This window comes from Mycetomoellerius zeteki, unplaced genomic scaffold (assembly GCF_001594055.1).
Source record: "Mycetomoellerius zeteki isolate Tzet28-1 unplaced genomic scaffold, Tzet1.0 scaffold933, whole genome shotgun sequence".
Taxonomy (NCBI): Eukaryota; Metazoa; Arthropoda; class Insecta; order Hymenoptera; family Formicidae; genus Mycetomoellerius; species Mycetomoellerius zeteki.
In genome coordinates this window covers 48,566-63,989 of record NW_017257972.1, presented here as the reverse complement: position 1 = coordinate 63,989, position 15,424 = coordinate 48,566, and the positions used below count along the sequence as shown (strand labels likewise).

The window sequence follows — 15,424 nt, the reverse complement described above, 5'->3', positions numbered from 1 at the left end:
CCTTCACACCCACGTCTACGTAGACGGTACACATACCTTTCGTGTTCCGACTTTCGTGTCGGGTGACGAGGGGACCCTCCCAGGCTCGACTAAGGTTTCCTTACCACCGTTCATTCGACACTACGCCCACGCCAATCGTATTTATCGGACGAACCCCTGATGATTCAGAGTTCTTCAATCTCCTCTTCTACACATCCCGATATATCGTTCTTAGTCCGTTTATGCATGCTGGTTATGACGACGACGATAATGACGACGGTGGCAGTGGCGGCAATGTTGTGATTTTTGCAGACGGCAAACACAACCGTGATTTTCCGCCGTCTCCGTCGCCCATAATTAATCCTTTGAGACCCGGTGGTCATGGGTGTACGCATCGTTTGACATTTATCCTCTCTCTAATCGCGGGTCTCTCGTCCAATTAAGCGGCATACACGCGCCGCCCATGAATCCGCGCTTTTGCCCAGACGGAGGCCCGATGATGTAAAAAGCTTAGGTAACGACAGCCGCCGGTCTAAAAATAATTTTCCGCCTTCGGCTCGGCTCCCCAGGCGCGGAAACAATGTGTCGAGTTTATCGAGTCTGGTTGGTTGTAGAGGTGGATGACCAATTAATGGAAAAAGGACTATATCTATCTAATCTATTTTATTTAACATATCATAATCCATCTTTACATGGCACACTTTATCCGAAGGACGTCTTGAGATCATCAATCCTTAGGATGTCGGACGTCTTTTGGACATCTTTAGGATATCTTTAGGATGTCCTTTGAGGTTTTGTACTGTATGGGGTAGCATCCACTATTCATAGAATATTGTTCGTTGTTAACCCTCTAAGGATATCATCATCTTGTAATTAAAGAAAAAACCATTTTTTAAATCTACTTTTGTTAAAGAATAACTTGAAATAAATGAAGAATCTATCGATATTTATACTATTGATATATATCGAGTACGCTTTCTATTGGCGGGTAAAAGTACTATATTTCAATGTTCAATACTACATACATTTTCCATCGTCTGTTCTTATAAGTATAACTAATTTGCACAGATCTCGAATTTACCCCAAATTAAATTTTAAACTGAACATTATAAATTCGCAACATTTATAGATTTATTTCTTAGAGGGTTAAAAAGCCATCGTAACAATTATTAGAAACTGTATTGACATTTGAAATTATCAAGAAAATTAATGTTACAACGATGAACGATCGCTGGATGTATCTTTAACGACTGGTACGATCATTCGCGTGCCATTTTTGTAATATTTAGAACGCGGTTGAAAATAACTGTGAACTGTACTGATATCTCTAATAGGAATGTTTTAATCCGGCTCCAGAAGATCCAGAGGATTCCCTATCCTTTCGTGATGGATGTTGCGGGATGAGCGTTGTGAGAGCCCAGGATACTTCGGCATTGTCGAGAGCATCCCCGGAAGAAATGATGTATTGCGTGGCCGACAGGAGCTCCCTCCGGTGGCGCTACCCCTTTTATTATCCGCGACACATCTGCACAATGCCTCGCGTTGTTGACCTCCCCTCTGACGTTGACGACTACGGCCGAACGCTGCGATGAAATCGTGCTCGCTATAATCGATGGCATGTCGCGAATGTATACGTCGCAAGAAACGTGAATGAAATGCGAGAAAATGAAAAAAAAAAAAAAATACTACCCGAGCAAACGCTGCTAAAGTTATTTAACATCGAGAAATTTTAGTCTGGATGAATACGGCGAGTGGTAGCTTATATCCTTTCGAAAGTTTACCCGAGATGGGTTTAGTTTACCGAAGTTTAATTGATCCCCGACGCATCTCTGAAGCTGATAGATATTCATGGTGTTATAAATTAGTTTACTGAAAAATTCAATATTGCTAATATGTTAATAAACTTGAGAACGAATTTGCAACTTATGTAAATTGAATTGGCGAAGTCTGATTTCTAAGTGATTAAGACCTCTATATGGTCAGCCTTGTCTTAAAACGCATCTATTCACGTATTGAGCTAAACGAAAGCTTATAATTTTGACTAATAATTTTTGAAATTTATTATTCTATTTACTTCTTTGGAAACAATACTTCTTATGGATATAATTTTTTAATTGGTAAATAATTCACGTTTGTGTCTGACCAAAGTCGTTATTAAATGCGATTAGTTAAATGCTTACAAAGAGTTTAAATTATTTGTTACTTTAAATATACATATATAAATATTACTATTAAATAATAAGCTGCATTTTTTTTTGTAAATAATTAGTGAAAAATTGAATTATGTGTAAGAAAAGTGAAGAGGATCGCTAGTCTGACTATAATGTCAGTTACTACTTGAAACTAGAAATTGAAACACATGATATATTAGTATGATTTTATAATAGTTTGAAAACTTGTTTATTGCCTATTATTTTATGTCATAAATTATGCAATAATAGGTTAAATTAATTACAAAGTATATCGCAAAGAAATTAATAATTAGAATAATAACATAGAGCTGTATGCGATCACTACGTCCACACTCATGAATATATTATTATATATTACAGTTTCATTTTTAGTTTAGTTAATCATTATTTTTAATAAAGGTAAAAGATGTGAGAAGCAATATATGTATACATTATTGATTTACTAGATGCAAATAATACCACAAATACAGTAAAATATGAAATCGAATCACACGTGTGTATTTTATTAAAATAGTTTTATTAAAATAAATACCGCATTGTATAATAAATAAACAAATACCATATAAAAACAAAAAAAGAATAATATTCCAAAAATATAATTGACGAATAATTCTCTTGCATGCGAAAGTAAATGGTTTGCGAATTAATAGTGTTGTTTGAAATACACTTTTCTCACGGCTAATCGATTTGCGTCTGTTTGCAGCAATCATGCCAGGGACAAGCTGATGACTATCGATGTCTGCAATGATGTGACAATAAAGATACCTCCTTCCACTCTCTGATAACTCTGGGATTGTCTCTATTACACACAGTGCTTCCCAATAATACACACAATTCAAGGATCAAACCGCGCAAAAAAAAGCAACGTCAAACCGCCGACCGTGGTCGGCGTCGTGGAAATCGGTGCCAAAAGTCGACAGAGACAAGCCGTACGAGCCAGCCCCGCGAAAGTGTGTCAAAGAGGAATCGAAGGGGGTGAAATCGTGAGAGATAGAGAAAGGGAAAAATATATAGACGCAGAAGGATCAGGCCGGATATCTTGAGGAACGGGGAGGACAGGACGGGCGGATACGTGCTAAGGCGTGTCGAGCCGGAAACACGAACGGGCATCACGAGTACAGGGTGGTGGTGACGCAGGCAGAGCGGTGGTGGTGGTGGTGGTGGTGGTGGCGGGGCAGGCAGGTGGCGGGATCTAAGCCGGAATAAGAGCAGTTAGAATGGGCAACAAGCTCTCCTGCAGTTGCGCACCCCTAATCAGATCAAAGACGTATCGTTACGAGGACAGCCCATGGCAGGCTGGTGCCAGGGGCGGGATGGGCGGCGGCGGAGGACGCAGGGGTGACACTGGCCACTTGCTCAGGTGCGGAAGCTTAAGAGAGAGGAAGAGGTGCGCATACCATACCATTCAACCATTCAATCACTCTCCATTCGACCATGTTACCACTCTTTCTCTTCAATGATTACCATACACCCCCTTGACTGTATGCATTATACTGACTCTCTCTTTCTCTCTCTATCTCCTCTTTCTTTTTTTCTTCCTTCTCTTTCTATTTTTCTCTCCTTCCATCTTTTTTGCTTCGTTGTTGATATTTCTTAACAGCATGAGAATAAAACATGTGGGTGATGAAAATAAAATTTTTTTTTGCATAGATAATAATTTATGAAATGTATAAATTATTAAAAAAGACAGTGCTATAATTGTATGGATACATTTGTCTGATAACAATAATTTAAGCAATTAAAAAGTCACGCGATAAGATCGTGACGTTTACACGAAATTAATGAGTTTCCATTTATATAATGTACCGATATCTCTTTTTAGAATTTTCAATTAAACATTTATTTTCCTGTTAATATAGAGAAATCTAATGTACGTAATATTTAAGAAAAATTCATTTTGTTTAGAAAATAGTTTCACGAGAGCTTAATTTAAATTTTTTAAGTTTAATTAATATATTTTATTGCAATGTTATCCTAATAATTATTAGTTTTATTTTAGCAAACGCTCTGAAGCGTTTATTAAAAAATGCAGTATACAAAGATCCGGACTTGATATATTATTTCGTAGCACAGTGAGAAGCTATATACCTTTGCAGCTGAACGTCGCATCAGACGTCGCGTTTTATTCACGTCACCCAGACTGTCTCATATTTTCTTTATTAAATTCCTTTTTTCCAATTTTATCTCTCTCTCGTTGCGCTTTCTTCTCGCTGTCTTATTTGACGATGCTTACGTCTTTGGTCCTCACCTTCCTTTTGTTTTTTCTTTTGCTTTTTGTCCGGTTGTTCGAGCTGATAGCCCATTCATCACGGCCGATAGCTCGTTTTTCTTATTCGGATCGCGATACGCTTGATTAACTTTAAGTAATATTGGTGCGATCTCGATATATTCCCTTTTATATTCCTGAACGGGCTTGAGAAATAATACGCACTAAGAAAACCGCGCTTTACGTTTCGATAACAGAAGTAATCGTTCTTTTTCTGCTATTTTTGTCTTGTGCTACTAGCCTGGATTTCATTTGAAAAAAAAAAAAAATTATGCCTTGAATACTTTTTCCCTAGCCACGTTGTTTTTACATTTTTATACTTCTCAATTGCACACTTTCACGTATATATTATCTACTTTTATACACTTCACCTGTACACATATGCTTCGCATGTCTGTTAGTATTTTTAGTATCATTACTTCTCGTCCACTGGTTTGATGTACAAAATTCAATGGATATCGTTTCTTCGGAATTAAAAATAAATATCCACGGATCGTGTAATTTTAATGCAGAAAGAGCTCGACGTTTACGCGGTAAACGCAGATGTAGCATGTACGTAATATATATGCGATTTTCCACCGACGCATGTGATGATTTCTATTTTATCCGTTTGAAAATAAAACGACCGACGTCATACGGAAATATTTTTATGCAATTTCAACGTAGTATCGACTATCGACGAAGATATATAGTGAAAAATCGAATACTCTGGATTATACGGACCATTCTCATGTTTCTTTTCTCATTTTTGTGTCATGTCTGCTCTACTATTTTTTTCCTTAGAACTTTCCTTAAGTGTATCGATGTTTGAAAAATTATGTGTGGCGTAATACACGATGTAATGACGAGAGTTTTTAGGCTGTGGGCCGAAGTGTTCCATGTAAACTCAAGCGGGGGTGGGAGCAAATGGCAGCAAGTGTCCGAAGATTTGGTCCCGGTGAACATCACTTGCGTCCAAGACTCGCCGGAATGCGTCTTCCATATCACCGCGTACAATAGCCAGGTCGATAAAATTCTAGACGTGCGGTTGGTCCAGCCAGGTGAGCCATAATTACAACATGTATTTTAAGATACTCTAATTAAATCTCGATTCTTTATAGAAGGAAGAACAACAAGATAAAAAAAAGTATTTCAAAGATGTATCTATCTTCGCAAACTGACTTTACTTTTAGAATATCGCGACAATGATGGTGGCAAGAGTTATGGAGTTTAATACGAATAAATCTTGCAATAATTAATATGACGTAATTGTGTTTAAGGTACGCGTATCGGCCAAGCATCGGAGTGCTTTGTTTACTGGAAGGATACAGTGACAAATGACACGTGGGGGCTGAACTTTACGTCTCCCATAGACGCAAAGCAATTCAGAGAATGCTGCGTAAGTTTAGTGATGTTACACTTGAGACACGCATTTTGTTACATTATACATCATCGCCACAATCCTGTTCGCTATCACTCTCTCAGCGCGTCTCTCCGCCTATTTCCTTTCTCCTTCCCGGGTCGCGCGCAAGGAAGTTGAGCGGAGATACTTTAGGGGCGACACACAACAAGTCCGATACAAGTCCCATTCGACTTCTTAGGTCATTTGCAGTCACTAGTTAATTTTCCATACAGTCACCATCGTTCAAGATTTCAAGGAAAGCGTCCTCTTCTTACTCGTTGAAGCTCGAGCCACCGAACAAGCAGAAGATCAAAACACGCCGAAAGCCGTTGTCGACACCGGCCTCACCGAGCCGATCCAGGGAACCTCAGTGTACCTGTATGACGCCGGAACAATATGCCCGACTGCGCAGCCAAGATACCAGATACCGAAGTCCATGCGGTACGTTGATTATGAAGTATTTTTTAATATTTATATTAGAGATACACCGGATATCCGGAAAGTATCCAGTATCCGGTATTATCCGGAACTTTTTTACTGTCTGACCGGATATCAGTCGGATATCATTAATATCCGGGAATATGCTATAATATCTTATACATTGTTGCAAAATTATAATTTTTTTTCTCTATAGACTTTTTTTTTGAACATTTTCCCGGAATTCGGTCGGATATCCGGAAAATGTCTGATATCCGACTCGAAGAAATTGCCTTCTCGGATATCCGACTGGATACCGGATATCCGACGTTACATTTTGTCTAGATATCAGATATTCGGTATCCGATAATTTTACGATCTGGTGCATCCCTTTATATAATTTATATATTATATATATTTATATTACATTTCCTTATATATTCATTTTTATATTATTTGAAATGAAATAATTATAAAACGTGTTTTTTTCTTTCATTATTTTTTATTATAATGTATACACTGTTAAAAATTTCCATGTAAAATTACAACGATTATATTGAGTAATTTTAGAACCTACTATTAAAGATGTGTGTTTAACTATTTACACATGTAAATAAAGTTATAATTTATGTACAAATTACATTATTGTTTTTTATAGTAATTAAACAATTTTCAAAAATTGATTTATTACAATTAAAGTTTATGGAAATATTTACGTAATAATTTATAAAAAAATTATGTACAATTTTTCTTAAACTATATTATCGATATGTACAAACGTAAAATGCAAATATAATATATATGACAATACTATCATATTATACAATATTATAAAAATTTTAATTCACATTTTAAAAACTATAAAATATGTTATTATTATTATGTAATTTTCTGTTTTATATAAGATATAAAGTTATATTTATATTATAATAAAATTAGAGATAAAAGTTGTAATTTTTGTACATATTATTTATGTAATTTTACATACTTTTTTCACAGTGTATATGATCTTGATAGATCGAACGCCTTAATATTTCCGAAAAATTTTGTTGGCAAATAAATATAGCAAAACAAATTAATAGACATGATTTTATTAATTATATTATAATTTGGCCGTGCTATTTTAGGGCCGTCTACACTTCCACGGACCATAGGGCGATCCACGGAAATGGATATGACGCCGGGACGAGACAAGATAACAGCGGCCACATCCAGCGCGTCTCTCTATGACAACGTTAATAATACTAGTGCGACACCCGGGAAAACACCAAAGGCCGGCGACTTAGCCAAGCAGAAGGAGAAGCAGAACGAAACGTGTCAGACGACTCCGAAGACTGCCAATATTGGAATCGGAACGGTCACAGTGGGATCGCAGGTAAGCGTCGATTTCAGCATATGCATCCTCCTCTTTAGTCATTACGTTCAAAATTAACAAATTTGAAATTCGTAAAAACAAATCAATGTTTTCTTGTTTTTTTAAATTAATGTTATCTCAATTATACTCTTATACTAAATAATTTAATATTTTCATTTAATAATGATGTTAAAAAAATTAGAAGAATTATATTTATTTTTTATTTTCTTTTTAATAATGAAATATTATTTCTTTGACGATATTTTGAGCAAAATGTTAATTTAACAGAAAATGTTTAACAGTAACATAACTGTTATAATTTCCGTGTACATATTTTTATTAATAAAAAAGTTATAGCATAGGAAAGGAATGCCATAATGAAAATGGCACTAAAGGATTAAATAAAGTTATTATTATTACTATTTATTATTATTATTAAATATTTCATGAAAAACTACACAGAGAAAATTTTTTTCTTAGAGTTTACCCGGAAAATATGATAATCGTGGGACAACATTGTATTTCAAAGAATTTTAATGTAAATCTCTCTCATTCATTAATAAAACTACAATAAAGTATAAAATTTGATTAATTTTATTGAAATACATGGTAAAAATCTTTAAAATATTATATTGTACCACAACTACCATATTTTCAGGGTAAATTTTAAAAGAAAATTCTCTTCGTTTGTATAGATAATCCATTATCGAAATCAAGAAACACTATTTTGAGCTTATTAATTTGCTCATTCCACAGATCGACAGTCCCGACGAGAAAGGTTCCACGATATCGCCGAAGAAACAGAAGCAAAGCCAAGACACGTCCACGCAGCAGAACGGCATCGAAATGCTGAAGTCAGAAGGCACCCAGGCCGGCGGCACTTTGCAAATTAAGTCGTTGCGGAAGGAGCAACTCCATCACACCAAGTCGGCTGACTACACTGAGCTGGAGATGCAGAACGGCAATCTCTTCAACATTGTCAACAACAATCACGGTCACAGGTCGAAGAGCAAGAGCACCGACGATATGCGGATCGAGAATGCGCAGAACGGCATCAGCCTGGATTCGAATACCCTCAAACGTATGCTAAAGCCGATGCCGAGTATCGACAGCCCGGTGACGTCGCCGGAGATGACGAGGAAACGTCACAGTCATCATAGTTATCACTACCATCCGAGCAATAACAATCAGAAGTACATGATGCAGGAGATCGACAACGAGAATTATGCGCATCCGTATCGCGCGCCTTACAACAACAAGTTCCAGAGTTCCAGGAGCGCCCACGACATGAGTCGGCAATACTCCGGTACGATTTCTTCTTGCCACGTATCGCTGATTTTCTGCTAATTTCTTCTCGTAATCTTTTTAGGTAATTTTTAATCGTTTCAATGTCGCCCTGGCATTTTAAATTTTCACTGCACATTTTCAATTGATTTATGTGTCTACGATATAATAATATTGAACTATTTGGATTTAATGAATCAACGAATGTGTGTGTGTGTATGTGTGTGTGTTATATTAATGTTTAAATATTTGTTAATTTCATAAAATGTGATTAATGTTTGAATATCTTGTCAGTTTTATACTCTGTAATTTGTTATTTAAAATATGTTAAATTTTTTAAGTGGAGTAACGTTATCGTTGTTGAGATAATTAATTAACAATTCTATAAAATTATTTAGTCGAATTAATATTAAAATTTTTTTAAAACTTAAAGAATAAGTTATGAACTAAATTATCACGAATCTCGGATAAAGTTCTCAACAAGGAAAATGTTTAAAAGCAATTGAAGAAGGATTGATCATGTAATTTTTAAAAATATGAAATGTCCCGCACAGCTTTTTGAAAGATTATAATCATATTTGTTATTTATCGCAAAATGACAAGATTTAATCGGGCGTGACTTAAAGTGGCAAAAAGTAAAAAGGTGACAAAGTTCACATCGTCAATTACGTGATCGATCTTGGCACGTGGTCTCTTCCCTTGTTTGACCCCATAATACTGGCGAATGCGTAACGCTGTAGGAAGTCCCTACAACTAATTGGCGACTGATCCTATGACGTCCATCAATCCCTATAACCTTTAGTTACACCCTCGGTATAACTTAACATGCGCACAGTACGCACAATGCGGTAGCCAGCCGGCTGCACTCTAATGAAAGTCACGGGGTCACCCACCACTTCTTGAGGCACCCCCTAACATTTTGTTGCTCCTGACCTTACATAACATGCGCACTAGGAGACAACGTGGTTGTCCTGTCAGCTCCACGTCGGCTTCATGGTTCATTCTTGAACCGACCGCTTCCCGGGTTACGCGTTCGCCGTTCCCGATTAACTTGACACGTCTCGCCCATTGATCAGCGCCGCACGTCTCATCACGTCCGTCGTACATCCTGCACTCTCGGTTGCACCTCTCTGCCCGCAGGCGGCAGAGGCAGGACGTACTTAGATTCGGAACGTAATCGGTGCACAGGTGACATGTCGCCGCCTTCGGATAATGTCATCTTCGACAACCAGTGCTATGCCACCACGCCAAGTTCGTCGAACGGCAACTCCGACATGGAGCAGCCAAACCACTGCTCCCCCCCCCCCCCCCCCCCCCCCCCCCCCAGACATATCAGCAGAGCATGCAGTCGGTGTCGACGCCGGGCAGCCCGACCAGCCGGCTGCTCCTCGAATACGAAATGCATCTCAGGAACACTCTCGCCAAGGGCATGGACGCAGAGAGTTATAGCCTGCGCACGTTTGAGGCCCTACTCACGCAGAGCATGGAGAACTTGGGTGAGACTTGATTTCATCTTTAACAGAGAAGAAGTCAAATGTTCAGTAATTTTTTTATCACGAATTCTGGCTTAGAACAGCTTAATATTCATAATGAAAACTCAAAGTTTAATTAATATTTACAATAAAAGAATGCAATTTTTTTTAACTATAAAAATTTATTTTTCTCTATTTCTTTTAAAAATTATTTTTTTTAAAGTAATTATAAATTATTTAAAGTATTTGTTTTGATGTGAAATTTTATTTAAGAAGTGCCTTACGTTGTGAAATATTACTTGCATTGTAAGAGATTAAGGAACAAACGTTCTCAGCAGAAGATTTCGTAAGATTTCTTTTTAATGACTCTATATAACATGGCATTTAAGAAATTAAATTTCAGAAGAATAATTATGTGCTATTCTAGTGATCAAGAAACATAGTCTTTTTGTATATGTGCTATACCCGTGATCTTTTCAAGCGAACGAATTAATTAAACTTTAACTTTAACCTTTCCAGCTTTTATCGAGATGAAACTATCGAAATAATTAATTTTAAAATATTATCACAATATGAATAATTAAAACGTCTTTACGTTTTTCAGAATTTGCGGAAAACATACCGTTGAATGTTCAGCGCACGCCTCACGCTTCGCGAAGACGTAAGTTGAACGTATGCTGAGAATTGAAAAAAATACATGAGTTTCGTATCCTTCGTTCGTAACCAATTATCATGATTACAGGTTCCAATTCCAACAAGTCGTCGACCCTGCCGCTGTCGTACCGCTACTGCAACGAAAGGCAGAACAGCAAGGATCGAGATGGCTATTACAGTGATCGCAACGAAATGGTGAGAGAGAAGAGAGAGCGAGACTCCGATCGGGATCGCGGCTATCTCAGCGACTACAATTCTAGGTAAATTATCGCTTCAATCCGTGTTAAGATCAGCATTTGCACTATAAAGGATTTCATGCTTCCGCTTAATTCATCGCGCTTTTTTATTTATCTGAACAAAAACTGAACTTATAACTGGATGGTACAAAGAATAAATTACACGTCTTTTTATGCAAATATAATTGTCCAGTTGAATAAGAGAATAAGATTTCTCAAGTTTTTAAAGTATATTTTACGCGTAAAAATTATATTATAGAAAAAGAAAAAAATCTTTATCATTTCTTTAGCATTATGTATAATCCTTGTCGTATAAGTTGTATATTAATGAAGAAACGTATGTTCGATTTACCTAAAATAACATGAAATATGCGAAATCTTATTATTCTCATTGATTATTCAATGAAAATATTTTCTCTGTAATTATGGATCCATTGAAAGCAATACGTTAAGTATGATTTTATAATCACTTATATAATCACTTTTATATTACTTTATGTAGAAATCCAACCGATTCTCTACTTCTAATTACTTTTCAATTATTCTCACGAGATTGAAATTATCTTTCGAGTATTTTCTGGAATTTTGTATAATCTGAATTGATTCGATTCATTAACATATTTCACCTGTCTCATTGAAATATTTCTCGTACAAGTAGTACAAGATAACGTTAATTAAAGCGGACTCGCGCGATAGGGCTCGATAATAGCCATCGCCCCTTCGATTGCCAAAGGGTGCGCATCGAAAAAGGCGCGAAAGTCGCCGTTGCGAGACTTTGACATTTAAAAGAGCTGCGCCCTGCGGCCGCTGGTGGTGGTCAATGAGACGTGCTCGTCCATTAAGGGCGACCTGGATAATATCACCGGATGTGGTATCGCCTATCGATATCCCGCGGGCGGCGCAGGGAAAAAAAAAAGAAAGTCACGTGCGCCGTGAGGCTATCGATAGGCGACGCGCGTCGACGGGCGTCGCGTGGTGTCTATCGAGGTCTATCGAAGGTACGCCTCTCGATAGAGCGCTCTTGGCCAATATCGGCGCATGCATGCATCATCATCCCCGCCGGTAGCCGGCGCGTTGTGCATCACGGGTCAGCGACGGCGGCTGTCAGTGGCGAGCCGTACCGTGATAAATATAGAAATCCCGCGAGTGGGCTTCAGCTGGACGGTGAGAGCGAAGAAGAAGGGTGTTCCGTGGTAGCCCCGACGAAAGAAAGAAACGCGCGCGCGGTTGGAGATTCGCCCGCGCGCGATTGTCCTGGCGGGTGACTTCCGGTGCATCGAGACGCGTTCGACGAACGGATCGGGGAACGGGGTTTTACAACAAGAAATTGCGCGCGTCACGCGTCGTGTCGTTCTAAGCTGGTGCGAGATGTAACGTGGTGGTCGGAACGGTTGCGTTGTGATGCGCCGAGTGCAGTTGTTCACGTGAATCTTTGATAAATATGAGGTGCACGAAGAAACGTCGCTGACGAGCCGCTTATAAACTAATTGCAGTTGGGTGGTGATGAATGAAAGTGCGAAATGTTAAAGGGAACTAAATCTACGTGAATCATTGATGACAGCAGGAACACTACACGGAAATCAAATCATTTTGACATTTTTGGAAGGGAGATATTTATCTCGCTGTCGCTGAGAGTTTAAATAAAAGTTTGAAACTTGAATCAAGCGGGATAAGATTTTGGTCGTTATTTCTAATTATAGAAAAAGACAATTTTTCGACATTTATTTTTGTCGCTGTGGAAAAATTACAGATGGATATAATTTCTAAACAGAATCGAGGAGAATAATTGCCTCGTCGAAAAGAGTGCGGCTGTCAGTCGCGCGAGAACAAAAGTAATAATTACTTCGTCACTGGTGCGTTTGGTAAACAACAACGCTTTGAAAACGAATGCGATAATTATTTCGTCGTGCCGCGCGTGATTGTCGCCTGGCCCGAAAAACGGAACGAGAGGAAATAATTGTTTCGCCCTTGTGCCACGAACGGCAAACAATCATCATTTCGACGCATCGGCGATAATCATCCCTTCGTTATCTAGTGCAAACATCGAATTAATTACAGGGCTGATCGACGTCACCGTCAGCTTGATCCACGGTGTAAATATATCCGATTTGACGTGAACGTTGCTTGACGTCAAGAGGAGTTAAGTTAAGTCGCAACAATGAGCTACAATCTGCAACGCAAATACAGATCGCTCGAGAGGCGGCGGGAGTCAAAGAAGATACCGAAGATGCCGAAGCTGCCGGAAAAGGTGTTCTACCGGATCCTGGATGACGGATCCGGGGATCAGTCGCGGAACAAAAAGCACGTCAAGTTCCAGCTGCTCGGCGAGGAGGACGACGACGCGAAGACCGGCGTGCTCTGTTCGGATTTCTCACCCGTACCTGCACGGTACTGCGCGTCGTCCGTGCATAGAACACGGATAACACATTTAATCCCTTGTACTTGGATATCGTTTACGCAATGATGTTCGGCAAGAAGAGCGTTTACTTTTTGCCGAAATAAATTCTTTCGATAGTTTTAATGTTTTTTTGAAAGATCGACAAATTCCCCGCTAAACATAAAGTAACAATAACATTACATTAATATTATAATTTCCCACTCAACAATATAAATGTAACATAACCCAAGTTGTACGTAACAATTACAATGGTTGCGTTTTGCGGAGAAAACAGCTTCGCAATTGTTATAAAATCCTTTGGTATGATTGGGCTTAATTCCTTTTGTCCTTGATCAGCTTTATATTTAGATCTATGGTGCGTTCGAGGAAACGCTATTAACGCTACTTCTGTCATTCTATCTTCGTTATTTATTAGACGTAAAGCAAAGATAGAATGACACAAATAGCGTTAATATTATCTCCCCGAACGCACCTCTAGTGAGTTCCTCATTAAATTTAAATGTATAAAGTTCGACTACTCTGTCTCTGAAAACTCTGTTGTTTTAAAGTCGAAAGAGAGGAAGAGAGAGAGAGACAAAGGGAGTTCTAAGCCTCGCTTAAAGTCAAAGTTCAATGTTAGTGCAATCGCGCGGGCCTAAGCCAATCAAAGGCAAAAGGAATTAAGGACAAGATCACTTGTATTAAAAAATTTTACAAATTGCAAGCTGCTTTCTCTGCTAAACGCAACTATTGTTGATTAGGAAATTATAACATTTTGTGTATGTTACTGTTACTTTGTGTTTAGAGTGAGTCGTTGTACAAATGAAATGAGATATTAGTCTGTTTCTTAACTGATCTTAGCAACCGATTTCAACTGATGCTAGCAGAGGTACGAAGGGAGAGTTATAAATAAATTGTCATTCGAGCTCGGAATTTCTTACTCGTAGAACACAAACAGTAACATTACATTGATATTGTAATTTCTCACTCAACGATATAAATGTAAGTAACACATGTTATAAAGTTACATTATTGAGTAAGAAATTATAACATTGATGTAATCATGTAATGTTGCTGTTAGTTCGTGTTATGCGGATTTATGTCAAATATTGTTACAAACAAGAAACGCAATACTGTAAAAAATATCTCGTACTTTGTTAACGTTTCACTCTATTAATCTTAATTGTACAAGTCAAATATCTCCTTACAATTATTTTCGTATCAAATAATATTGTATCGTATAGATGTTACTCAAACTGTAAGAACTGTGAACTGTAAGAATTTACATTGTGTAATATGTCGAAGCTGAGCTTCTAAATACAAATACAAGGGTTTTTTTTTCGCGAAATGCGACAGTTACGTGATGTACCGTACATAACCATATGATCTACATGATGCACGATACTTGCAGATGCGCCAGCTGCATCGGGGAGTCCGCGCGCGCACAATGGTTCCGGCATTCAGACGGATGGCAGTCGGGTAGCTCGACCTTCGGCTCCGGCGCTTCGAGTTCGATAAATCCAGGCTACTCGGGACACAAAAGAGAATCACCCTGGGATTCTCTGCCGTCCCTGAGACACGAGGGCAGTCTCAACGACAGCGGTTACAAGTCCAACCGGACTGACTCGCTCGAGCAAAGGTGAGGGAGACAAGTCCCTCACGCGTGGCCCAAGTTATTGAATCGACGATCTTCGTGCGGGATCCTCGAAAAAAATCTCAACACGAGTTCTAAAGATAGATTCTTTGATCGGATTTTACTTTTAGTTATACGTCCGAGCAGCAACTCTCCTTCTAGCTATAAGTATAATTTAA

The 15,424-nt window shown here is 38.2% G+C and overlaps 1 protein-coding gene across 1 annotated transcript in view; it reads left to right on the top strand.

Annotated features, from left to right (window-relative positions):
* Positions 1-15,424, top strand: part of sif (guanine nucleotide exchange factor still life) — a 44,995-nt gene that overhangs the window by 3,488 nt on the left and 26,083 nt on the right. Inside the window, 11 exon segments of the mRNA XM_018460339.1 lie at positions 2,875-3,531; positions 5,296-5,477; positions 5,697-5,815; positions 6,052-6,259; positions 7,363-7,610; positions 8,346-8,895; positions 10,014-10,174; positions 10,177-10,369; positions 10,950-11,006; positions 11,088-11,259; positions 15,024-15,251. Coding sequence (XP_018315841.1) covers positions 3,389-3,531; positions 5,296-5,477; positions 5,697-5,815; positions 6,052-6,259; positions 7,363-7,610; positions 8,346-8,895; positions 10,014-10,174; positions 10,177-10,369; positions 10,950-11,006; positions 11,088-11,259; positions 15,024-15,251 — 2,261 coding nt within the window. The 5' untranslated portion in view covers positions 2,875-3,388.